The 26,777-nt window shown below is 34.8% G+C and overlaps 1 protein-coding gene across 1 annotated transcript in view; it reads right to left on the reverse strand.

The window, feature by feature from the left end:
* Window positions 1-12,464: 12,464 nt before the first annotated feature.
* LOC131068326 (uncharacterized) overlaps window positions 12,465-26,777 on the reverse strand; it is a 31,448-nt gene continuing 17,135 nt past the window's right edge. Inside the window, exon 2 of the mRNA XM_059214185.1 lies at window positions 12,465-12,600. Coding sequence (XP_059070168.1) covers window positions 12,596-12,600 — 5 coding nt within the window. The 3' untranslated portion in view covers window positions 12,465-12,595. The remainder of the gene's footprint in view (window positions 12,601-26,777) is intronic.

Below are 26,777 nucleotides of genomic sequence, written 5' to 3' on the forward strand. Positions count from 1 at the left end.
TTGAACCCTTTAAAAGCTGCATATGCAAGAAGCATACGAACTCCTTCCAATCTAGCTACAGGAGCAAAGGTTTCTCCATAGTCTTCTCCTTCTTCTTGAGCATATCCTTTGCACACCAATCTGGCTTTATTCCTTATCACTGTGCCATCCTCATTCAGCTTGTTTCTAAACACCCATTTGGTACCAATGACATTTTTATGCTCCGGCCTGGGTACCAAGGACCATGTACCATTTTTCTCTATCTGGTCAAGTTCCTCTTCCATTGCCTTTATCCAGTCTTCATCTTTATGAGCCTCTTTGAATGATTTAGGCTCAAATTCAGAGATCATACATGAGTTTTCTCTGATCTTTCTTCTTGTAAGGATTCCTACATCCTTATCTCCTATGATCTGCTTAGGATAATGATTCAGCTTGACATACCGAGGAATGGTCTTAACTGGTTCTTCTTGCTTTTCCTCTTCATCCTCGTCTTCATCAGTATCAACATTCACCGGTTTAGGAACATTGTTACTGGTACTTGGTTGACTAACAACTGGTTCCCAGAAGGTTGGAACCGGTTCATTTACAGCTTGCTCACTGCTGGTTTCCTTAGTTTTCTCAGAGGATTCATCAACTCTTACATTGATACTTTCCATAATTCTCTGAGTCCTATTGTTGTAGCACTTGAGAGCTTTACTCTTGGTGGAATATCCTAGGAATATTCTCTCATCACATTTGGCTTCAAATTTTCCCTGATGTTCACTCCTCTTGATGTAACATTTTCTACCAAATACCCTAAAGTAGCTAACCACAGGTGTCTTACCGGTCCAATACTCATAAGGAGTTTTGTCCTTACCTTTCTTGATGAGTACCCAGTTCATAGTGTAGACTACAGTGCTCATCGCTTCTCTCCAAAAGGTGTGAGCTACCTTTCCTTGAATCAACATGGTCCTAGCTGCTTCAACCACAGTCCGATTATTCCTCTCTGCTAGGCCATTTTGCTGTGGAGTCCGGGGGGCAGACAGTTGCCTCTTGATGCCAAATTCTTCACAATACTTGTTGAATTCACCGGAAGTGAATTCCCCTCCTTGATCAGTTCTGAGACACTTGATCCTTTTACCGCTTTCCTTCTCCACTAATGCTCTGAAAGCTTTGAATTTCACAAAAGCTTCAGACTTGTCTTTCAAGAATGTGACCCACATCATTCTTGAGCAGTCATTAGTAAGAATCATGAAGTACCTATCACCCTACACACTTGTAGTTTTCATAGGACCACACAAATCAGTATGCACAAGATCAAGCAAGTTGTCAGTAGTGAAAGATTTACCTTTAAAGGTTGAGGAAGATGTTTTCCCCATTTGACACTCTCTGCACAGGGTATTATCCAATTTGCTTAGCACCGACAACCCTCTAACTGCCTTGATCTTACTAGACTTCACAATGTTATCAAAGTTTACATGGCAGAGTCTCCTATGCCATATCCAGCTATCATCAAGCTTAACCATAAGACATGTACTTATATTTGCATTCAGATGAAATAGGTTACCTTTGGTTTGCATGTCGGTGGCCACCAATTCACCCTCTTTTCCTTTGATTCTGTAAACTCCATTCTTGAATTCCATAGTGAGGCCACTGTCATTCAGCTGGGCAACACTCAGAAGGTTGTGTCTGAGACCATCAACCCAATGCACATTGTCAGTACTGCTCTTTCCATTCAGAGAGATGGACCCTTTGCCTTTGATCATGCATGGTGCATCATTGCCAAAGCGAACCACACCACCATCATACTCCTCCAAGGATAGAAACTTGCTCCGGTCACCTGTCATATGGTGAGAACAACCACTGTCAATGATCCACTCATTGGAATTATCAAACCGGGAGACAAGAGCCTTCTTGTCTGCCACATCTTCCTTTATAGCAACAAACACAATGTCTTCATTCTCTTCATCTTCTGATTCCTCATATATGACACCTTCATCAACTGCCACAAAACAGTTTCTCCGGTTTCCTCCTTTGAATTTCTTGAACCTTTCTAGTTTGTCCTTGTTATCGCCATTAGGACAGTTTATAGCAATATGTCCTATCCGGTTACAAGAAAAGCATTTCAAAGGTAGCTTACCTTTGTATTTATCGGTTCCTTTAGGAAGCTTCCTGGCAAGGAGAGCTTCAAATGCCATCAGAATCTCTTCATCATTCATTTCTCTACTCTGACTAGGTTCACCACTAGTGCTAGCTTCTTTTCCTTTTCTGGATGGTATAGCAGAAGCTTTGAATGCTGATTCAGTCTTTTGAACACTGCCATCAAAATTGTTTAGCTCATGGCTGTCAGCTTGGCTATGATGGAGTCCAAGGATACCTTAGTCTTGTCTATTGATCTTAGCTCCTGAATAACAACAACCCTTATTGCATAGACCGACAATAGGGATCTTAGGACTTTGCTTACCACAGTGGAATCTTCTATTTTACCACCTACACTCTTGATTTCTCCAACAACCATTTTGATTCTTATTCCATACTGTTGAATGGTCTCACCTTCAACCATCCGTATATCTTCAAATTTCCCTCTTAGGCTTTCTTCCTTAGCCTGTTTTACATGTTCATCACCACCATAGATATTTTCAAGAGCATCCCATACCTCTTTGGGATTTACCTTGTCCTGAACATCAATAAACTCAATGTCAGATAGACTACTAATGAGGGCTTCCATGACTTGCCCATTTTCTTGTATCTCTCTCTTTTGGTCATCGGTGAGAGTACCGGTAGGGACAACATATACATTCTCAACATAACTCCAGTGTTGAACATCCATGCTTCTGATGAATATCTTCATCCTATCTTTCCATATACCAAAATTTTCCCTGTTAAACTTTGGACCTTCCCTCTTCATCATTTGACTGGGATCTTTACCTCAAGCGGTTAAGCTTACAACACAGAGGACCTAGAGTGCTCTGATACCAATTGATAACTCAATGATGAATGAATAGTACCAAACTGGTACTGAGAGGGGGGAGGGGGGTGAATCCGTACAAACACAAATACAGTCCAAAATCGGTTTGACAGCAAATACTCCAAATGACTGGCAAATAGGGATACTGGTTGAAACAGAGTGCAACCGGTAACACCCAAAACAACTAAAACAATCATAAACCGATCACTCACTAAGCTTTCCTCTTAGCTCAATACTATAGTACCTTTACACTCTCATGCATGAACAGGTAAACTATCATCAAATCTTCATAACAGTTAGTTCAATATGTTTTATAGACAGGCATAAAACACAGAACCATCATATGCTCAACAGGTTATAACAAAGCATCACAAGATAAAAGCATTACACATGACACACATATTTTTCACATGGAAACCCAACTGGGAAAACCATGGTGGGGATGAATACCCACAAGTTGCTTTTGAACTCTTTAGAAGTTCGCTCTGTTAGGAGCCTTGTCTAGTTAAAGACATTACAATAGGTTTTGCTAGGAACTGATCCTGTTAGGGATCACCCGTTTAAGGGATGGCTATAATACCCAGTTAAGGGTTAAACCCGGTTAGGGTTACCTTGTTAGAGGATTTCAAGAACTCAATAGCTAAAGGATCTCCAGAGCTCTATAGCTTCCTAGAACTCAATAACTTCGAGTTACCCTATTAAGGGATTTGAATCAAGTCGATTAAAGCTACCATGTTAAGGGATTTGTATTAAGCCGGTTAAGGCTACCCTGTTAAGTGATTTCGCAACTGTTGAAGTGGTTAAAGATCAATAGGAATTACAATGATTTGGTAACAACACTCAATGCTAATGCAGATCCGTTTTGGCTCCTCTTCACCTTCTGCACATTCACTTTGCAGGTATCTCTTCTCTCCTTTGGTCTGGCAAGAATCACGTATCACTTCCCTTGGATACACACACAACTTTTTCCAACAACCTTAGAAAGAAACACAACATCAACCTTATAGGAAACAGACAGGTCGGTAGCAAAAACCCTAAACCCTAAACCTGTTAGGTTAATCAATTCAAGCAGTTCAATCCTGACCGTTGAATCATATTGCATTAAATGCAATAATATTGAATCGATCTCAAGACATTCTCCATCGTCCATTATCCACCAATTTCATGGCGGCTGATAACCCATCACACGTTATCACCGTTTGACAAACTTTGCACATTCCCGAGGTAGATAGGAATAGTCTTCTTCATGCAAGATCCTTCACGCGCACAAGGCTTATGTGGCAACATGATCTGTTCTCCGTTATACTGCTAACTCATCACACAAAGATCACCGATTGAGTCACACAGGCTTGAGGTACTCCAACCGAAAATCCTGAAGTGGAAACTACCTACCAACCGATAGTCACACAATGCTTCCATGTGTCGGTTCCCATAACTACATGCCGGTTCATCTTGAAAAAATATGCCGCTTCACTTTGGCATATATACCGGTTCATACATATGCCGGTTCTCTCTTCTCACCTATCACATGTGCCAGTTCACATCATGTCACATATTGACATCCATGACAACATACAATATCATTATGTCTTCATACCGGTTCACATAATGCCAACATTATTAAGGTTTGCATGTAAGTTGTTAGATAGATGTTGTCTTTGTCTCTGCCTTATAATTCACCTCCATCACATGCTTGCACATGTATCCTTGCATTAAAAAGTTGCAAGAGCACATTGATAGATCAAGTGAGGAACCATACATCTCATATCAAAAATTAGGATTGCTTTCACTTGTCACCCATACTATGTGATCATCAATGTCATTGAATGTAACATGGTCATCCAGAATAAGGCTCGAACCCCAAGATGTGTTTTCAATCTTCTCAATATCAAAGCTCCTATAAAAACCATGTTTCTTGCTGACTTGCACCCACCAATAATAGATACAAACATGTGTTGTTAGATGATGTACAAACCAATCAACACGACAACTTGCAACACACTCAATTATTTTTAAGAATCATCTCTTTAGGTGTAAGTGGTAGGACTCTATGGTACCATTTGTCTCCATCCCTACATGCTTTAGTGTATGGAAAAATCTAGCCCACATACTCAATCTATTGGACCATCATCCCTTAACATTCCATAAATTAGGGTTGTGTATCTTTAAAGTCTTCAATTATTATGTGAATCTCATTCCTTGTAGAATCCTCATCCATTGAGTCATGCATGATAAATCCAAGTCTATCAAACATCTCTCATCTAATTGCATTCTCTTTGACCTTTGCAATCAAGTTCTTTAGTCATGCACGTTTAACATGCCAAGAGCATAGATATACATCACACCGAAACACTTCTCTGCATCATGAATACTTTTACTCAGTATTTAATTTTCTTTTAGGGAATTTATCGAAATATTTACAAAAACTATAAGGGTTGAATGACAAATGAAACACTTGATAGCTTTGATCTCAGCACCCACATCATCCACCATGAATGTGTTTAGACTCCACTCAATATTTTTCATGTGAACCCATTGGAGAAGAATGTGCATCCAATATGCAATATCATGTGCACAAGACTTGGACACAATGACTTGTGCCATGAGCACCCCCATATGCTTTAATTTGAATGCAAGCATTGTATACAATTGAAACTATCACAATGTATAGGGTATGATGTATTCATACTATATTTTATTTTGAATATAAACATTTTTAATTTAACTCTACCAAGGAATACACTACATACCTTCATCGCATTCGTAACAAATGTTGAATCCATGGCCAATATGTCGTTGTGGCTATATTGAAGCATAAATCAAGTTGTCCTAGCAATTGAATCCCTAGCAAAAATGGGACTTCCCCCATCTCCATCAACAGTGGCACTATACTTTTGATATGCAAACCACTTGTTGGGGTTGCCAAAACCCACTATTGCATTGAAAGAGAATCACTACTATGAAACATGTATCTTAATGTCTTAATTTTGTGATCAATGTTTTCAATATCATCCTTAGTGAGAAAATCATCCCTAGAAGATTGACCCTCAAATATGGTCATTTTCTCATGCACCATTTGTCATTTGCTTATGTTTTTTATGCATTGCATCTGCAGGAATGACAAGAAAAAACAATGACTCCACCCATTGATACAATTACTTACTAATATATGGTGCAAAGAAGGACCTCATTCCCCAAAACTCATTGTTCATTTGACCATGACAAGGTATGCCTTCCTTGTCCCCACATTGAACCCGGTGGTACCATATCAACATATGGCTTGGTTTATGAACCATGATTCATGTGCTAAAATGACAAGTACAACCACATTGTGTATGTTTGCGACCAATTCTACTACCTTTCCCCAATTTAGGAACTAAAGAAGGATAAAAAGGTGTTACATCTTTTTTCATGTAGTTCTTTGGTCCACACGTGCACCAATACCTATGGAAATCATAAAGAATATTCATATTATTAATACCTATAGTTAACAAATTATTAGAGACATTATTTCATTGCACATCACAAGTATAAACATTTTTAGTTAGCATATTACTCTTATATGTTGTATTCCAAATAACTATTAATCTTTTTTTTTGTATCAGAACCAAAATGGGTTTTCCTTGTATGACTTGTGAAAGCAAGTTGGGTATGAGTCCCTTGAACTTTCTCCCTCGATAAAATATTTCAATCTATTAGCCTCAATCCAAGCTGAAAATTAATACCTTTAAGGACATACTTCTTCCATGGAAGATCTTCATACACAAATTTCCTACTACATGTGTGTTGAACTGCTTCATCCATGATGTGAGACCAATCAACATCCATCTAGTAGACAATAAAAATGTTAGATTTTGATTAGAAAATATCTACACATGGTATGACACACTTGGTAGAAACTCTAGACATGTTTGATAACCATTCAAAGCATGCTATGTTTAATTATTGCAATTACACCTATCATAAAAATTACAAGTAAAAATCTCAAGGATATCAAATGTCAATGTATCAATAATAAACTTTAGTAACATCATAAAATGACTTTTCTTTCATTTTAATAGAAATTTAACTCATAGATGATAATAGACTTGTTCAAATTATCTAAAGGCTTCTAAAAGTAGTGTAATTACAACAACTTGAAGGGGTGGACACAAGAAACTAGTGGTTAGGGTATGGGTTAATCAAAGTGAAAATAGTGATCAAGGACATGGCCATGGGATAATGTGGAGACCAATAGGAAGTGAGTGGTGGAGGCTACTAACCAAGGCAATGGTGATAAGAGTTTACCATTTCATGTACACATGTACCATAAGTTAATTGTTGACTAGTCTAGGGCAGTCAACATTGAACTAGAAAAATTGTAGAGGGGCTAGCTTATTGGGATTGAAGTAGTAAATATTGATACACATTTTTGATATAAATTTTGTAGTGATGAATTTATTAAACTCGGCCTAGGATAAATAACACCATATAGGTTGCATGACTTCAACTTGAAGGGATAAAGTATCAAATTTTTGGGCACAAGAAGACACATTAAAAATTAATAGACCATGCAAAGTCCAAGGATACTACAAAACCAATGACATGTACACAAGGACACCTAATTGCACAAGATCACACCCATGACCCATGGACATGTGCCAATCAGTTTATATTATTTATGTTGGGTGTGTTTCATGATATTTAATTATAAGTTCAAAAATTATTTAGTGAGGTTTTTTTCTTCATTTGAATAAAATAATTGGTGACTTGGCATTTATGTGCTTTCACAAAGAATTTAATAATCTAGGCTATAATATCTTAGAGTGACTATTAAAAAATAGATTAATTTAAAAAAAATAAAAATTAATAATCATAATTGGACTACTATCTTAAAACTTAAACTGACATTTTACTCTACCCATGGGACATCATTCAATAAGAAACACCATGATGTTAGATGCATAATATTAGTAAGATATTATAAATTTATATCTTTACTTATAGCTTTCATGATGCTATAAAGAAGATTTGACTATGTCGTTGATATAGGAATTGCATATAGGTTTGTTTGTCTTAAATGAACGAAATGATAGAGATATTATACACTATATATAGGAGACAAGAGACACATTGCGCCAAGTTCTTCCCTATAAGTGTTATAATAGTTATTGTTGGGTAGAGTAGTTTATTATTGTTGTTAGATCAGTGGAAACATAGAGAATTCATGTTCATTGTTAGTCCTCTAGCTAATTGCTCTTTTTTGATGCTCTATATTAGTAACATAACTTATTAGTTAAAATTAAGAAACTCACATGGTCAAGATTATTTGTAGCATCGTGTACCCTTCTTTACAATTCACAACCGCATATTTCAATAAATAGCTCATTGATTTCATATATGAAACATCTTCGACATATAAATAATTATTAAAGTAAATTAAGTATAATTAGTAAAAAGTATTAATTAGAGTAATTATGCATAGATTTAAAATATCTGTATCTATTTATTTTTATAGAAATAATAATGTATTGTATATTATATAAATAATAAATACATAAAATAATAACAAAATATTAAATTAATCAAAACAATAAAGATGATCAATTGTAAAAAAAAATGATAATTGTTGCATAGACAATACATAAAGTACGCAGGTATTTTATAAATTACATAGTATATAAGTTTTTTTAAGAATTGTATATTTAATTGGATAGATATGAATGACATCACAAATGTCATTCAAGGGGACACCATAATGTTAAAGTCAACAATGTATTTTTTGATAATGTATAAAATATTTTATATGTCATTCAAGTCATTAATTGAATTGACCAAATTTAAAAAAAGAAATAGTTTGATTTTTGCAATGGCTATTCCCAACATCAACCAATAGAGAGAAAGATAAATGACATTTTTTAAATTATTAAATGTATAGACTTTAGAATAGTTGTTCATTTTTATTTTTTTTATACAATAATTGGTTGAACTAATTAAAAAGTTGGATGCATTAGTATTTCCTAAGAAAGGGATTGGATCTATGTACATATTTTATAACAATGTATAAAGTAAATGGAAAATGACTTATATAATGAAGTTCTCATACATCATTCATCGTGTCACTTGACAATGATAAAGAAAAAAAGACTTCACTTGTTTTTACCATTTGTAATATATGCTTTAGAGGTGTCCAAGGGGTCGAGCTTAACTGGTTAAAACACTGGGTTCTCACTGTGGAGACCCAAGTTCAATTCTCAATAGGGACATCTGAAGTGGAATTCTAAGTTGTGACTCTTGGCCTTCCATAGGATGGGGAAGGTCTTGGGGTCAATCTAATCAAACATAATAATAATAATAATAATAATAATAATAATAATAATAACAATAATAACTCAAAGATATGTAATGGGGATAGGCCCCCCTATTGTGTCCCCATTAGTTCATAGCTCCAATCAAAAGCTATCCAGGCTTCGACCAATTACCGATAAAAAATAAAATGCTTTAGAGGTTAATAAATACTATATAACACAAAAAAGAAATATTCTAGTTATGTTCAATTTCAATGTGTAAATATAAGATGGGTGAAGGCTTACATTTCTAGTTTCTTATTTATTTAATGCATATGTACATTAATTTATTTTGTTAATTCAAAGGAAGTTAAGAATGATCACATATTCATGTCAAAAAGTTAGCCTTAATTTTGGAAATGAGTGGGATAGTGGTGGAAATGACATGTTTAGTTGAACTTGTAAGGGTTATAAAAGTATAATTAACAAAATAGGTACCTAAGCTATACAATTGGGATAAGCAATATTTTAATAGGAATCGTATACTAGAAAGAGGTACAAAAAAAATTAATATGCAAGAGTGGAAATGAAAATTATGTAAATTATCTAAGATTTTATGATAATGGGTAATATAAGATAAGTTTAAAAAATAAATCTCTCAAAACTCTACTATATTAATCTTTTACGTTTATGTACTTAGCTCACCTAATAACTAGGATATGATTTAATATCTTTTTAAATTATATTACAATTAATAATAAATTTTGTAGGTCTCATTTAAGATACTTTATCTTAGCTTTACGTCAAAACTTACTAGATCCAAAGTTTTATTTGTTAAGTTAATATCTACTTTAGTTTTGTGCCTAGATGTTTGATAACACTCTTGACAACTCTTGGCAACTTGTGGATGTGAAAATTCTTTCCACCTAAATTCTTTCCCAGTAATTCTAAGTCTTAAAACTTACTATTTATGATTCTCTACAACTAAATATAGACTTTAAATCCAAAATATATGACATAGTTCTACGAGCCTCAAGGAAGCATATGGCAACTTCACAATGATATTTTGGATTTGATACTTATTAATTTTGGGGTCACTTCGAAAATTTTCATGATTTGGTCAATTTAAGAAATTAGACTCTATAAACCTCAAAATATTAATGTCCAAATTTCATGCCAACTCTGATTATATTTATTGGCATTTTTTCTCCTCAAATTTATTGAGCATCTTGAAGGCTATAGATATTCCGTCCAAAAGAAAATTATTCTCATGAACTTAAAGATTTTAGAAATCCCTAACTTATTTACTTTAATTTTGTAATATCAACTAATCAACTAGGGAAATACTAAGATTATGTGTCTTGTAAAGAGTGTAACCTTACGAGTTGAGACCTATCTAGTCATATTAGTTATAATTCTCATTAGTAGTTATTTAAAAAGTGCCTTTTTGACCATAAACCTTACTCAAAGCTTCCTATAATCTTATTTTGTTTTGGAATTAACAAATAATTTATGTTAAATATGAACATTACTAAACAATACATTAAACATAAACAACAACAAATGATGTTTTATTCTAGTCATTAATTTGAAATAACCAAACAAACCTTTGAGGTGTTATGTTAAATATTTCATGTGCCTTGTCTGTTCTTCCACATTTTCCGTGCATGTCTAATGGATGTTCCAAAACTCTCATTTTGGCACAGTCGGGGAGGATGCTAGCAAAGGTTGTGGAATTTGGCTATAAACACACAATTATATTTGTTTGAAAGTTTCTAAAGCCTTTTCAACAAATCCAGTTAGTGCAAAACCATTAGAGAGGAACTAAAGAAGTAAAGCTATATTTATAGTTTTGATAAAGTTTGGAAGATCTTATACACATGGTGTCACTTGTTCGCTCTTCCACATTCTACATACAGGTATTTATTTGTCACTCCCACTTTTTACCCAAGCTTTTTATTGCCTCACATAAAGTACTTACTCTCCTAAAAGAGCATTTTTTTTATGTAGTTAAAATTATGATCTCACTCTTATTTCGTTATGACCTCTACTTGTAATGGTTGAGCTAACATTAAAAATCTACTTTAATGTCAACATTAAGTAGGTGACACAATGCAAGTTGTTTTAGGTAGCTATTAATATCTTCTAACAAACAACTAACTTATGATATAATAAAATAAAACATTTCTAAATTCTATTTACATGCAAGAATAACATTCAATTAGTTTAAACCAATATCACCATTATTATTCTAAGTTTATCAATTAAAGATTATTTTTTAAAAACTAATAAATCAAGGAATTGGTTTGAATTTGAAAGTTAATCCTTTCTATTTATAACATTAATGTATAATATTAATTTAATCTATGCATAAAAATAATTTCATTTAATTGAAAGTGATTAATATAACAATAATGGTTCTTCAACTAAATTGAATCTTTTTATCTTTCTCTATTTTAACCAACACATATAATTCACAAATAAAGAAGAAATCAAACTAACCATTCACATGATACATGTATCATTATATACTAAGTGTGTGTTTGTGTGCGTTTAGATTCCCATCACACCATCTACTACCAAAAAGCTAGGCAACCTCTACATAGGCCACATTTTTGCCTTCACACTTGTCAAACACCCATGAACTTTAATTTGTCTTAATACATTAGTACATAAACCAATAATAAACATAAAAAATCACATTCATTTTAATTAAAACATAATGATTAATACATTTCATAATGCATATTCAAAATATTTAAGACAATTCAATATTCAACACATCAATTATTATTCTAAGCATTTTAATTATGTTCAATTATTAAAATTATAATGTCTTATAAAATTTAGGGTTGTGACACCATGCCCCTACTATAACTATGACTACTACACATAGCAACCATTAAAAACATCTTGAAGATAAAACTCATTTAAGTCATTGTCGAAGGTTTATAGGATTGCCTTGTGAGCTTCTTTACGTTTTTCATCTAAAAAGTCCTCTTGACAAGTCAAGAAACCATTAAGTGTAACAAGCTCATTACTTCTAACATGAAAAGTAACTAATATTCTTATCATAAATTTTAAAAAAAAAGTTGCTACTAAAACTTTGCTTATGAATTTTTTTTCATTGAATCAACTTTCGTTCATGTATTGACAATGTACAAGCATCATTAAAGAATAATTGGAAATGCTAAGTAATGTTTAGTAAGAATCTAACAAGTACATTTTTTGAATACTAACATAAAGAAAGAGAGTAATAATTTAAAGTCTATTGTAATTTTGGAAGTCTAAATTGTATCACACGTCTCAGTGTGATTCTGCGTGAGGGAGAGCATCTCTTAAGCACTTTTCCTCCAACCATAGACCTAGTAGTCTCTCACACACCTTCCCACTAGAGGTGGCCCTAACCTTCACAAGGGCACATACACAAGAGTTAGCCAAGGTTGCCATTGGAGCTTGGTATTTATATCCTACACAACACTAGTAGGTCACACAACTATAGGTTCCCCTATTAATTATGCATGACCCAAGGACTAGACTATTTATCTAGACACAATGAATTGACTATGCAAAAGCAAGACTAAAGATTATTTTTTTAAAACTAATAAATCAAGAAATGGTTTGAATTATGTCCAATTATTAAATTTTATAATAAGTCTTATAAAATTTAGGATTGTGACACCATGCCCCTACTATAACTATGACTACTACACATAGCAACCATTGAAAACATCTTGAATATAAAACTCATTTAACTCATTGTCGAAGGCTTCTAGGATTGCCTTTTGAGCTTCTTTACATTTTTCATCTAACAAGTCCTCTTGACAAGTTAGGAAAACATCAAGTGTAACAATCTCATTACTTCTACAATGAAAAGTAACTAATATTCTTATCATAATTTTTTATTTAAAAATCTACTACTAAAAAATTGCTTATGATTTTTTTTTGCATTAAATTTAACTTTTCTTCATGTATTGACAATGTACAAGCATCATTAAAGAATAATTGGAAATGCTAAGTAATGTCGAGTAAGAATCTAACAAGTACATTTTTAGAATACTTTCATCTTTTTAATTTAAAACATTGAAATACATAACATAAAGAAAGAGAATAATGATTTAAAATCTACTATAATTTTGGAAGTCTAAATTGTATCACAAGTCTCGGTGTGATTTTGCGTGAGGGAGACCATTACTTGAATGCTTTTCTAACATCCTCATTGTTCTACCATTTCATTTTACCAAATTTTAACCCACAAGTGAAAGAAATACATTGCCAAAGTACAAGTAATAAAAAATTTCTTTTCCTTTTCAATTCAAGATACCTAATTGAAGTAAATCTCTTTTCATTTTCATTCATCATGAAACTTATACAATATCATATTCATAAACATATGAATGCATTTACAACGTCCTTTTCAAACTTTCATTTGCTTTAGGAATATTTGAATACAAATAAAGCTTCTACTGAGCTTATAGAGTACATAAGTAATACATAATGGTCAGGATGTCCTTCTTGGCATACATCCTCAAATATTAGCCACCAACCGTATGGGCAAGAACATCACTCAAGCGCTTTTCCACCCAACCAAGACTTAACAGTCCCCTGTGCCTCTTCTAACTGAAGCGGCCTGACCCTTCGACAAAGAGTTTGGTTTGGTAACCTCACAATAATATAGCCTTATGAGCATAGTGTTGTGTCCTACATAACTAGAGCTACCATGCATAGGTAGTTCCTTGTCTAGTATGTAAACCTGGATCACAGTGAACCGACGGTGTAGATATGGGCAACCTACACTACTTTGGCCAAAGAATCCATCACCCAGTACTTCGAGTGAGAGTTGTATGTCCACCCACTTCATTTCTCTATTTGGTAAATTGACCATTAATTCTATTCCCATACCTTTCCTATAAGGTCAAATAGTAGAATGAATATCTAGGTTTATTCTCATCCATGGATTGTCCTAAACCTAGGATTACCCCAATCAATCATTCCTACATACTAAAGATACACACCATAGAATTATCATAGTAAACTGACCATTTATCTTATTTCCATACCTTTCTCATAAGATTAATTAATGGAATGAATATCTAGGTTATTCCCATCCATGAATTATCCTAACCCTAGGATTAACCAAATCAATCATTTCAACATACTATAGATACACATCATAGCATAATATTATCATAGATATTACATACATATATGTAAATCTAATCATAAGGATTATCGAGTTTCTATCAACTTAGGAATACATATCCTATAAGGAACTCAATTCCAATCATTGCTTCAGTAAATCATAATTCTAACTTATCAATCACATACATGAATCTATTCATAAGATTACAAATTTTCATCACTCAAGAATACAAGTACACCAAGTAACACAATTCCTATCATAGCTTCAATTGAGCCTATGCAACATCATAATCTATATATAACAGATCGATCTAAAAGAGGGTAGAATCCTCATGCTTGGATTATAGCTACCATACAATACTAGTTCCTTCCTCCAATGAAGCTAGCTTCACAACATATCTACTGACATAGAAATTCCCAAGCCTTCAATAATAGCAACTATCCCACTCCCTCACAACTCTCAAACTATCCTCTTCTCTCAATGAAGAACTTCAAAACAAATAACACTAAGCAAATGGTAAGAGATTATGGAGATGGTTACCTGAGATGGGATGAGAGAAAAATGTGACAGATGATATGATCCCAAAGATGAGATATGCTCCTCTATTTATACATAAGTATGAGAGATAATTAAGCTCTTTGAATTGTCACATCTCTATTACTCATCGCCACCACTAATATTGTGTGGCTACTCTCTAACTCCATGGTCGACACATAATAGTCTACCAAAATATTACTATGAGTCATTCTAATCAAACTCACCACTTACCTATACAAAATAGAACTCTATCTCCAAATACCTATTAATTTATTATGAGTATTAATAACTAGATTGTTACCTAGTTAATTATCTTGCATACTCCTGATCAATATCAACTTTTAAATTAATTACCCTTCTCTTATTATTGTGAAATGGGTCAATGTTATCGAACCCATTAAATTCACCCCATGCAAAGTGGAATGGGGGGTCGATAAGTAATAAGCGCCCAATATGTAGTGCATGCTTTGCATAAGAAAGGGGAGAGGTGGCGGTGTTACCATTGCACCACTCTACTAAGGAGTAGGGTGTGCCACCTTTCATGGTGGGCACTTCCCCCCTTCTCCCAACCACTTCCCTTTTTTCGTGGTATGTGTAAAATCGCTTTGCATGGGATACTCCCCATGCAGGGTGGTGGAGTCCCATGCGAACTCTTATATATTATATACATATAAAAAAAACTCAAATCATATATATATATATATATATATATATATATATATATATATATATATATATATATATATATATATATATATATATATATATATATATATATATATATATATATATATATATATATATATATATATACATACATATGTATGTATGTATATATGTATATATTTATACATATATATACATCCACAATCCCAATACAATAAGGCATATTGTTAATATGTATATATAACGAAACATAAAAGACTAAAATATGATAATCAACTAATATCAATACTATATAGTTGATATAAATACATATATGTATAAATGCATCCATCGATATGAAAGCACAAAGATTAATCCTATGAAGAGATTCAATCCAACATTTCAAACAAGGATATGCAAACCAAGACATTACGACGTATCTCCAAAACATCATCCAAACAACATAAAGCATCTTGTCACTACCCAACTAAACCAACTAGGTTGTGAGTGTGTGATAGCTCAATAAGGCACATATATAAGATTATCAAACCAAAAATTTCCTCTCCTAAGTAATATTCTTCCTCCCCTCTGGAGGATCGTTCATTTCCTGCATCCAACTCAACACATTACAACAATAGTCAGCTGTAATTAAAATATCATATATTTCCTCTTTAAATATTCAAAATATAAGAATGATTGCACATTCATTCATCGGATTTCCAAATATATTCAAAGCATATTCATGTTCTTAATGTATTTTAACTAAAACAAGTAATAGTAAATAGTAATGTCAAAATGGGGTGTAACAACTTTTCCTCCAACCACAAACCTAGCAGTTCTTCACACACCTTCCTACTAGAAGTGGTCGTACCCTTCACAATGGCACATACATAGGAGTTGGTCAAGGTTGCCATCAAAGCCTGGTGTTTGTATCCTTCACATCTCTAGAGTTGGTCACACAACTATAGACCCTTGTTAATTATGCATGACCCAAGGACTAGACTATTTATCTAGACATGATGAACTGGTTGGGCACAAGCAGAACTTTACACTACCTTGGCCAAAGGTTTTGATGCTAAGCACTTTCAGAAAATGCAGTTAATGTCTTATGGTTATAACTCTAGACTTTTACCAAACTTGGTTAACAGGGAATCTTAGGTCAAGCATTCTCACATACCAACCTTGGCAAACTACCTCTGGTTCTCTTTTTGAGGGTACAATAAAGAAGATAAATACTCATTTAAATATTTTACATGTGATTTGAGGTTGAAATTGCACCACTATATTACCCTTACTTCCTAGTGACTAGGTGATTGTGATGTTTCTAAACTTAAGGGTTTTTCTTCATAAGTTCTACAACCTCTTTCCAACTCATCATTTATTTCCAGAGCATAACAAGTTCAACTTAATAACTAGAAGACACATACAATATTACCTTTAAACATTTTAGAAAATAGGGTGTATAGAACTTATAGCTCCTATTAAGGTTTGTAACTCTAGTTTTAGCTCACTAGTCATCTACAAGAAGACTTGCAAAGACAAATGAACGGGTGAACTTTTGTTTGTTGTCAAAGATAGAACCAAAAACTTTTATCGACGCTAGCAAGAATGAAGGTTGGACACAAGCAATGGAAGAATAAATAAATCAAATTGAGGATAATTAGACTTGGGAATTAGTACAAATGCCTATAGACAAAAATGTGATAGGAACAAAATGGGTATTCAGAAACAAATCGAATGAAGATGGAGAAGTTGTAAGAAACAAGGCAAGGCTAGAGTGTAAAAGATATTCACAAGTTGAAGGAATTGATTTTGAGGAAACATTTTCTCTAGTGGCAAGAATGGAAGGAATCAAAATGTTTCTTACTTTGCAATTCACGAGAACTTCAGTTTATTAGATGGATATTAAATATGCCTTCTTGAATGGTGACCTAGAATAAGAAGTCTATATAGAGTAGTCTGATGGATTTTAGCTATCAAAAAACCCTGGCATGGTATGCAGACTTAAGAAGGCATTATATGGTCTCAAACAAGCTCCTAGGGCTTGGTATGCAAGGCTAGACAAGTACTTACTCTTACAGGGATTCAAGAAAGGTACCACAAATAGAAATCTTTACATCAAAATTGAGGATAAAAGAATTATAATAGTTGTATATAATGATGATATAATCTTTGGTAGAGATGATGCAATGTGTAAGAAGTTTGTTGAAGAAATGTAGAAGGAATTTGAAATGTCTATGATAGGTGAGTTATCATTCTTTCTTGGAATTCAAATTGTTCAGTTAGATGATGGTATTTTTATTTCTCAAGCTAAATATGTCAAGGAGATGTTGAATAAGTTTGGTATGGAAGACTGCAAACCTATGAGCGCTCCTATGGAAATAGGTTGTCATTTGAGCAAAGATGATGAGTCACCACAGGTTGATCAATTTTTTTCTAGATCTATGATTGGGGCCTACTATACTCAATTGCATCTAGGCCTGACATTGTGCATGTGGTCTACTTGGTTGCAAGGTTTCAAGCTAATCATAGCAAAACTCATGTGGAGGTAGTCGAATTTTTTTAGATATTTGTAAAAGTACTTTGATTATGGATTACGATATCAAAAGGGTGATGATTTTTACCTAAGTGCTTACACTGATGCTGACTAGGCTGGTAGTGTTTATGATAGAATTAGCACCATTAATGGATCCTTCCTTTTGGGAATCAGATTGAGATCATGGCTTAGTACGAAGCATGATTCAATATCCTTGTCAACATCAAAAGCAAAATGTATAGCTGAAACATCTTGTTGCACCCAAGTGTTGTGGATGAATAAAACCTTGAAGGACATCAAGGTGATATATGTTGAGAGAAAGTTGCAGATCAAGAGGTAAAATTAAAATATGTACCTACAAAGGACAAGGTTGCAGACATCTTTACAAAGGCTCTTTCAAAAGATGCATTTGAGTACCTCAAACATAAGTGAGGGGTGATTACCCCTCCTAATTAGATGTATAGATGGTGCATATATCCAAGAGGAGAAATTCAAGAACTATCTTTATTCTTGGATTGATGAAGGTTACTCCTCGGGGGAGCAGGTGGTTGGTTGTTAAGGTTGATACTGATAGGGGGAGCATGTCCATTATTTCTTTTTTAGAAGAAGACCACTTTCCCTTTGCCCTTGATGTCAAATGGGGAGAAAGTTCAATCAAGTTGGTGTTGTCATCAGTGACAAATGAGGAGATTTTTGCATGTGTTATCATTGATGTCAATTGTATGGTGATGACAATGAAACAATTTAGAAAAGCACCGACGATGGAAGACTAGAATGATGATGGAAAACTAGAAATCAAAAGATTAGGAATTAGTACCATATGTTTTTGTTCACTATATTGCACCTTATCTTTTGAAGTGATGTTTGCAATAAGTTTGAAGACATTTGTTTAAGGTCAAGTCACACAGGTTCTGGAGAATGTATCTCATTTCTCCACATTTGAAGACATGGCTTCATAGTTTGGAAGCAAGATAGAGGAATATGTGAAGTATGTATATTTCTCATTTTAGGTCACAAAAGCTAGTGTAGAAGTTTCAGGGATTTGTATAGTGAAGTTGGTATTTTTGCCTAATAGGATGGGTCAAAAGAATGCTTTGCACTTCAATATTTGTTCTTGCAGTTTAGGGGACTTGTTCACATTATCTGTACATACTACCTCATCAAAAATTTTAGGTGTTTAGGTGTACTGCAATAAATGATCCATCTCAAGATTGTGTTTTTTGGTTTGCATGTGATGCTAAGTTCAATATTTGTTTTCTTGCGCTAGCTCAATTTTTTGTGATAGTGTAAAAAGGGGTGTATAGGAATGTTGTTGAATTTCATACAATGATTGTAAATGCTCTATGTAGACACCTAAAATTGTCCAGTCTAATTAAATAAATATTTTATTTATTTAATTATTTTAGCTTAATTCTTATATTAATTAAATAAACCTTTATTTATTTAATTAATTCATTTATCCTCTTCTAGCCTTATTTCTCATTTAAATAAACACATTTATTTATTTAAATTATCCTTTTCTTAAATTAAATAAATATCTTATTTATTTAATTGATCCCACTTCTTCTATTAATTAAATAAATCTTTATTTAATTAATTAATTCATTAACCTTTTCCACCTATGACACATGTCATTCATCTCTTAACTCCTACACTGCCTTCCCTCTCATTATTTTATTATTTCCTCTACCTACCCTCTAATCATAGCCGACCATTTATCTTTTACACCTCTCAATCTTATCCCTCCATTTCTTATAGTGTCTTCTATATAAGGAGATGCTTCCTTCATTATCAACCCTATGCATTCAACCCTTGGACATATACATTCTAATCAAGCATCCTAGCATTCGATCTTTCATATGCGATCCTACTTGCAACCACATTTCCGTTCTTTGTTGAGCTCTTGTGCACACAAAATCTGAGAACAAATATATCAAGCAAGGTCAATGGAGATAGGAAGAATGGAGATTCAAACCCTATTGGACATGTGATGGTATAATATTTGTGATTTCATTTGATTTGCATTATCTTAGGTAATCTTCATAATTTATGGTGGATCTTTGTTGTTGTTAGGTTGAGGTTTTGTGGTTGAATTCATGTAGCCTTTCAATATTGTTGTTATCCATTTTCACCGTATACATTTTGGCACGCCCGGTGGGACTCTTGTCCCTTTTGCATTTAACATCTTTTGTTGCAGATTTTGTGTTTTTAAGTTGCAGATCTGAAATTTTCGACAACATTTTGATATTTTCATGTCTACGTACATTCGGATCGCGTTTTTGATTTTCTGCCACGTCTATGACATCTAGAATCGCGTCTGCGCCTTCGACAATATTTTATTTTTCCTTTGCAGATTCCGAGAAATGCATCGGTGTTCCCTATTTGCGTTTGTGAGGTCGCTAGACACGTCTGTGTTCAGGAACCGCGTTTGTGTCAGATCCAGCCGTGTCTACGCATTTATATGGCGTTTGTGTTACTTAGAACCGCGTCTATGTTCAATTGTTGCATTTTAACTTGTTTGATTTAGTTTTTTGACATTCGGATTTCAGATCTGGTTTATATTGAGCTAACATCTTCATATCTAACAAAATTGGTGCAGCTTGTTTTGAAAGCAAAATCGTTTTGTTGAAGGCCCCTATTTCACTAGGTCTTTTTGGATCTAAAAATTTACCTAACGTGTGTGCTTGCAGGAAGGGGTGATCATTTGAAACAATCCAAACTACTAACAAATCTTTGTTGTAGGACCTTGGCAAGGGTTTTTAATCTTTATTGTGTGCCTTGTTTTCATAGACTAGCAAACACTTCAATTGGTGCACTAAACTTGAACTAGTGTCTTTTGTGTCTTGGGCAATAGGCTCTTTTTGTTTCATCTTTAGAGGGTCTGTCTTCCCGTGTGGTCATTAGGAGTACTAGTGAGGAGAGAACGACCCAAGTGGTAGCGAGGAAAACCCACCTCTTCCGAACCACTATAAACAACTGTATTCATGGTGAAAATTATGGATAACATGTGCTGATTAGTTCATACCGACACTATGTCTCCCCATAAACCTGTTTGATCAAATTTATTTGATCAGTTGTAGGGCATAACCCCTACCGGCTGGGAGCCTTATGTATTTACAGAGCTAAAAGTGCCACATGTATGGCCACACGAGCGGATGCCCTTACTAGCACCTTTTTGTTTTAGAAGCCAAAATCCTTCTAGTTGTTGGGGCAGGAGCTCGGACCTCTGGAGCGGTCTACACACATACGGTTCTTAGTTGAGATACAAAGTTCGCCATGAGAAGTTTTCATGGGGACTGATGCTTGGCCGCCCCGAGAAGTGAGTGTCAAGGCTGGAGCTAGTGGGGTCAAGCATCTAAGTATCCGCTCTGAATAGCGTAGCCTCATGTGGGAATCAACAACTATTGTCCTGGCCAACCATAAGAATTGTGCTTGTCTTATTTTGAACAATCAAACATTCAAGACCAAACATTAAAACATTGTGCCTTTTGTGTCTTCAAGTGTATGCAAAACAATTTTACATCAAACAACACACTTTTTTGAGTCATTTTGAGTCTAAACACTTACAAACATTGAGTCCTCATCAACACTGTGTCCTCTTGTCATAAAAAATAGTCAAAAATTCAGATTTGGTCACAACAAACAACTTTACATATTGGAAAAATTGCACTTAGTTTTCAGAAACACGTCTATGTCTGACAAAGTCGCGTTTGTGTCATATAATCACGTCTATGAAGGGCAGAAACGCGTTTGTGTCTTTTGAACAACATTGCATTTACAAAATCTTAGAAACACGTCTGTGTCTGATAGAACCACGTCTGTGTCATTTAAGCGCGTCTGTGAAGTATACAGACACTTTTGTGTTTAGAATTGAAAAACTTTTACAGTCCAGCAAACAAGAGCAGTTAGTTCAGAATTATTGAGCTTCCTAAGCTATCTCTTCAGGTTTTCATCTAGAATTCAACCTGTCTTTGGGTCTCACAAAGTCCATCATTTCTTTACACCTTACATTACATTCACATTTGTCTGAACTTGAGTCAAAAGGTCACTTGCTTGTCCTCATCATACTTTGTCAACACATTACATACAACAACATTTTGCTAAGTGGTCCCTCATCAAGGTCTATCACCTTTGGGTCTCATTTGGTCTTACTTAGAGTCAAGGTCAACTTACCTCATCAAGAGAAACTATCATCTCTTTGGAAGTCACACCTACTCTACTACATACATACTTGGTCTTACACTTTGGACAATGCAAGTACACCTCAGATTCATTTACATTCCATCCAACTCTTGGTCTTCCATATTCTTTCCATTTTCATCTAGTCTCAAACATCTTGGTCAATACCTAGTTCATGGTTGAAACCCATTCCCAAAAATCTAGGAGAGAAACTAAAGAGGCTCAAGAGTCTGCAAACATGAGTTCTTATGAGTATGACAATGATATCTTTTTCAATTCTGATCATACCACATTACCTGACATGGATGCCTATAGAAACATTCCAAATGTTGAGAACATGGACACTACAAACAACGATGATACACACAATGACAATATGGACAACATTTCAGTACATTCAACAGAAGTGGAAGACTCCATTATGGATCCCCATTTCAATCGATTGGTTTAGGAAATAATGAGGAGAGATAGACAATACTTCTTACAAGTGATGGCACAAAGTGGAGCCAAGATTCCTCATGATTTTGACATGTCTCAAATAATGGAAAATCGACCTTTGCAACAACCTCACCTCAACATGGATCAAAGGAGGCCTAATAGTGGAGGCAATAGAGGACCACATCTTGTGCCTGAATCACCATCATCTTTGTTTCAAAAACCAGAGGTCCCATACACACATGGTCAAGCATATGATACTCACCTTCGCAGACCATTATGGAAGTCTTATGCAGAAAAATATACTCAATCACATACCAATGCTAAGGATCAACCATCAAAGCAATTGGATATCCAAAGGCATGCTCAAAATTTGGACACAAGGAAACCCTGTGTCAAATTTGGGGGCAACACACTAGAACAAACTCATGACATTCCTATAGAGTATGGTATACATGGACAAAGCGGATATTTTGTTCCTCATCATGACTCTATACCAAGTGGTCCATATACGCATCATCATTATAAACCTCCTCCATATGAACATGTGTATGATCAATAACATCCATATATGCAACATGCTCCTCCTCCACTCGATGGTTCAGGCATGGGGTTTGGTCCAAGAAGTCGATCTCCACCTAAGAACAATTTGGAACAACAAATCAAGGACTTACAAAAGAAAATGGAGGACATAAATACATCGAAGCCAACTTACACAATGAGAGACATATGTCCCTATCCATTTGACAAAAGCATTCCAATGCCTCCATTTCCTACACACTTTGTGACACCTAAGTTCGATAAGTACAGAGGCAAAGGAGATCCTAAGGCACACATAAGACAGTTTTTCACAGCTTGCATTGAGGTAGCAGCAAAAGAGACATATTTGATGAGATTATTCCCACAAAGCTTAGGTGATCAAGCTATGGAATGGTTCTCCCAACTTCCACTTGGAATTAAGTCTTGGGGTGATCTAGCAAAGGCAATAATCCAACATTTCTCATACAACATAGAGACAGACATATCAGTCACTACTTTGTGCAACACCAAGCAAAAGGATGGAGAGTCTTTTTCATCATTTTTACAAAGATGGAGAAATCTAGCCAGCAGATGCTCTTGTGAAATTCCACAAAAACAAATGGTAGAGATGTTCACCCAGAATGTTAACAATGACATTGGTTATGATCTAAGAAAAGGTTGTTTGTCCACCTTCAAGGACGTCATTGAAAAAGGCTTAGCAACAGAGAAGGTCCTAATTGAGCAAGGCATCGTCAAAATATTCAAAGAAAACAAAGAGGACTTTAAAGGAAAAGACAAGCCAAGATTTTGGAACAAAAACAAGAAAACAGTCAATGATGGTGTTGTGGATGCCAATACAGTGCGACCTAAAATCGTTTTTTTCTGGATCAAGCTCTACAAACAATCAGGTGAATACTCAAACAACTTCCAAATCACGAAGGAAGTACACTCCATTGGGAGAACCACTAGTGTCAGTTTTCAAGAAGCCAGTGGCAAACAAAATCATAACAATTCTAGATCTACCTCCATATGAGCCAAAGGTCAAACCAAATTGGTGGAATGATGATGAATATTGTGAATTTCATAAAAGCAAGGGACATAAAACAGGAAATTGTCACCGACTGAAGAACATCATACAAGATCTCATTGATAGAGGTGACATAGAAATTGAGGGACACTCATCCAATCAAGAACATGAGATGTTTAAGGAACCATTCCCAAAACATGAAAAGGGAAAAGCTAAAGCCACAGATGACCAAACCAACTATACCAGAGCATCTTATAACTATGATTCAACTATCAATCACATTTCAATGGACAATTATGTCTCTACCATTATCATCAAGGATAAAACGCCTGAGAATTCTACCCAAAGACCCAAGATCGTCCTAAAAGGAATTAGATCTTCTTCTGAACCAACCTCTGAATGTAATGTTACAACTCGTCGAGGTAAATTCACTTTGCAAGGTGCTCCAGCTAAAACCACCGCTTCTTCATCAACCAAACCTGAGTATGACCTTGTAGAACAGTTAGGGAAGACACCCGCGCTCATCTCTATCCTTGAGCTCTTACGCATATCCCTCGCACATAAAGCTATTCTTGACAAAATCTTGAGAGACACTTCTGTCCCTACTGATTTGAACGTGGACCAGTTTCAAGCCATGGTGGGATACCTTTCTGTTCCACACTCCCTTACATTCACAGAAGCTGATGATGCCTCTGTGAACCAACCACATAACACACCTTTACACATTGAAGCTTTCCTACACAAACATCGAATAAAACGAGTCTTGATAGATGGAGGAGTAGGTCTAAACATTTGCACATTGAGCACTATTAAATAATTGGGATATTCAGATAAAGTTGTGAATTCTACAAACAAAATTACCATCAAGGCATATGATGATGAAGAGCGTTCATCCAAAGGCAGAGTCACCTTGCCTCTCAGAGTTGGGCCAGTTACAAAGGATGTGGTTTGTCAAGTCCTAGACCTCGATCTCACATACAATATACTTTTGGGACGCCCATGGATTCATGAAATGAGAGTTGTTCCCTCAACATATCATCGATGTATCAAGTTTCCACGCAATGGAGTTGAAGTGACCGTCAAAGCTGACCCAAATCCATTCATATATTGCAACAATTTGTGACCTAGATTAGAAATAACAATCCTAGTCAATCGAGAAGGTATTCCTTCATCAACATATGTGGATCTAGAATCATTAAAAGCTTCTACATCCACACAAATAGAGCTAAAAGAAAAATTCAAGATTAAAGACATGGGATGTGGTGAGTATATCTTTCATGTTAATCAACTCCCACTATCTCCTAAGGTATTCATTTGACAGGAACAATCTACAAACAATTTGCAATGCCAAGGAATTGGGTGTGAACCACCTAGTGGTGTGGCTATTAAGTTTGAATGTAAATCTCCTCTAGTGGTGCAAGCAACTCTTGATATCAATAGTCCTAAGAGTGGTTCCAATGAAGAATCTATTGAGTGTATCGCCAACCCTCTTGAGAACTCACATAGCCTTACCATTTCATCCACTCATTCCATTTTCACTCCGCTCCTAGACTTGAATCAACAAGAATTAGAAAAGCCCTTACTAATTGGGGATAAAAAACCAAGCTTTGAAAAGAAAAATCTAAAAGTCAAAATTAAAGAGAAGTTCTTTAGTCCAAATCAAAATCAAAAGCTATTGGACTATGCAAAAATCAAAGTCAAGGATAAAACTCCCATGAAAGAAAAAGAACAAGAGTTGATCTCCCCTTATATCAAAATAACCCGGGGCAAAAGTTCTACAATTTTAAGTCAAAAAGCATACTTGTTGATCCTATGTCTCCATCAAGCTATCCTACTTTCACTTTTTTTCACAATTATAAGCCTTCATCACTCATCCACTTGTTCCACACATCCTTTCCCTTCTGACAATACATCATGGACCTTTAATGGAACTTCCTTGAAGGACTTTGTTATCAGGGGTGCCCAAACTTCTTTAGGTGACACACATATGGGCCTACGTAGTCCACACACTAGTAATTCTATCTCAGCTCCTTCATCAAGGAAGACAGTCACTCGAGATACACATCATTCAGTCAAGGAACGATGCAACTACAATCATAAGGTTAAGCCTCATACATTTGAGGTGGGTGACTTAGTTCTCAAGGAAAATCCTCAAAATCAACAAGACAGAGAGAAGAAGGGTAAGTTTGAACCAAATTGGCTTTGTCGTTACATCATTACAACAGCCTATGGATCCGGTGCATATCAACTCTCAACTCCAAATGGTGAACTTTTGGAGGATCCTATCAACAACATGCACCTTCGTAGGTTTTACACATAGCTCTTGAGAGTATCCTAATTCAAAAATACCAAAAAATTAAAAAATTAAAAAAGACAAAAAAATCATAAAAATAAAAAATTGTTACTTGGTGAAAACCTGGCAAACAGGCGCCTTGTGACACAAAAAAATTGAAAAATCGAAAAAAAAATAAAAAATAAAAAATAGAAAATCATTTCGTCCAACGGTGAAAACCACTTTGGTGGTGCCTTGGGCAAGTACCGTGGTGAAAATTGGGTCACTGGTG

Source organism: Cryptomeria japonica, chromosome 11, assembly GCF_030272615.1.
Source record: "Cryptomeria japonica chromosome 11, Sugi_1.0, whole genome shotgun sequence".
Classification (NCBI taxonomy): domain Eukaryota; kingdom Viridiplantae; phylum Streptophyta; class Pinopsida; order Cupressales; family Cupressaceae; genus Cryptomeria; species Cryptomeria japonica.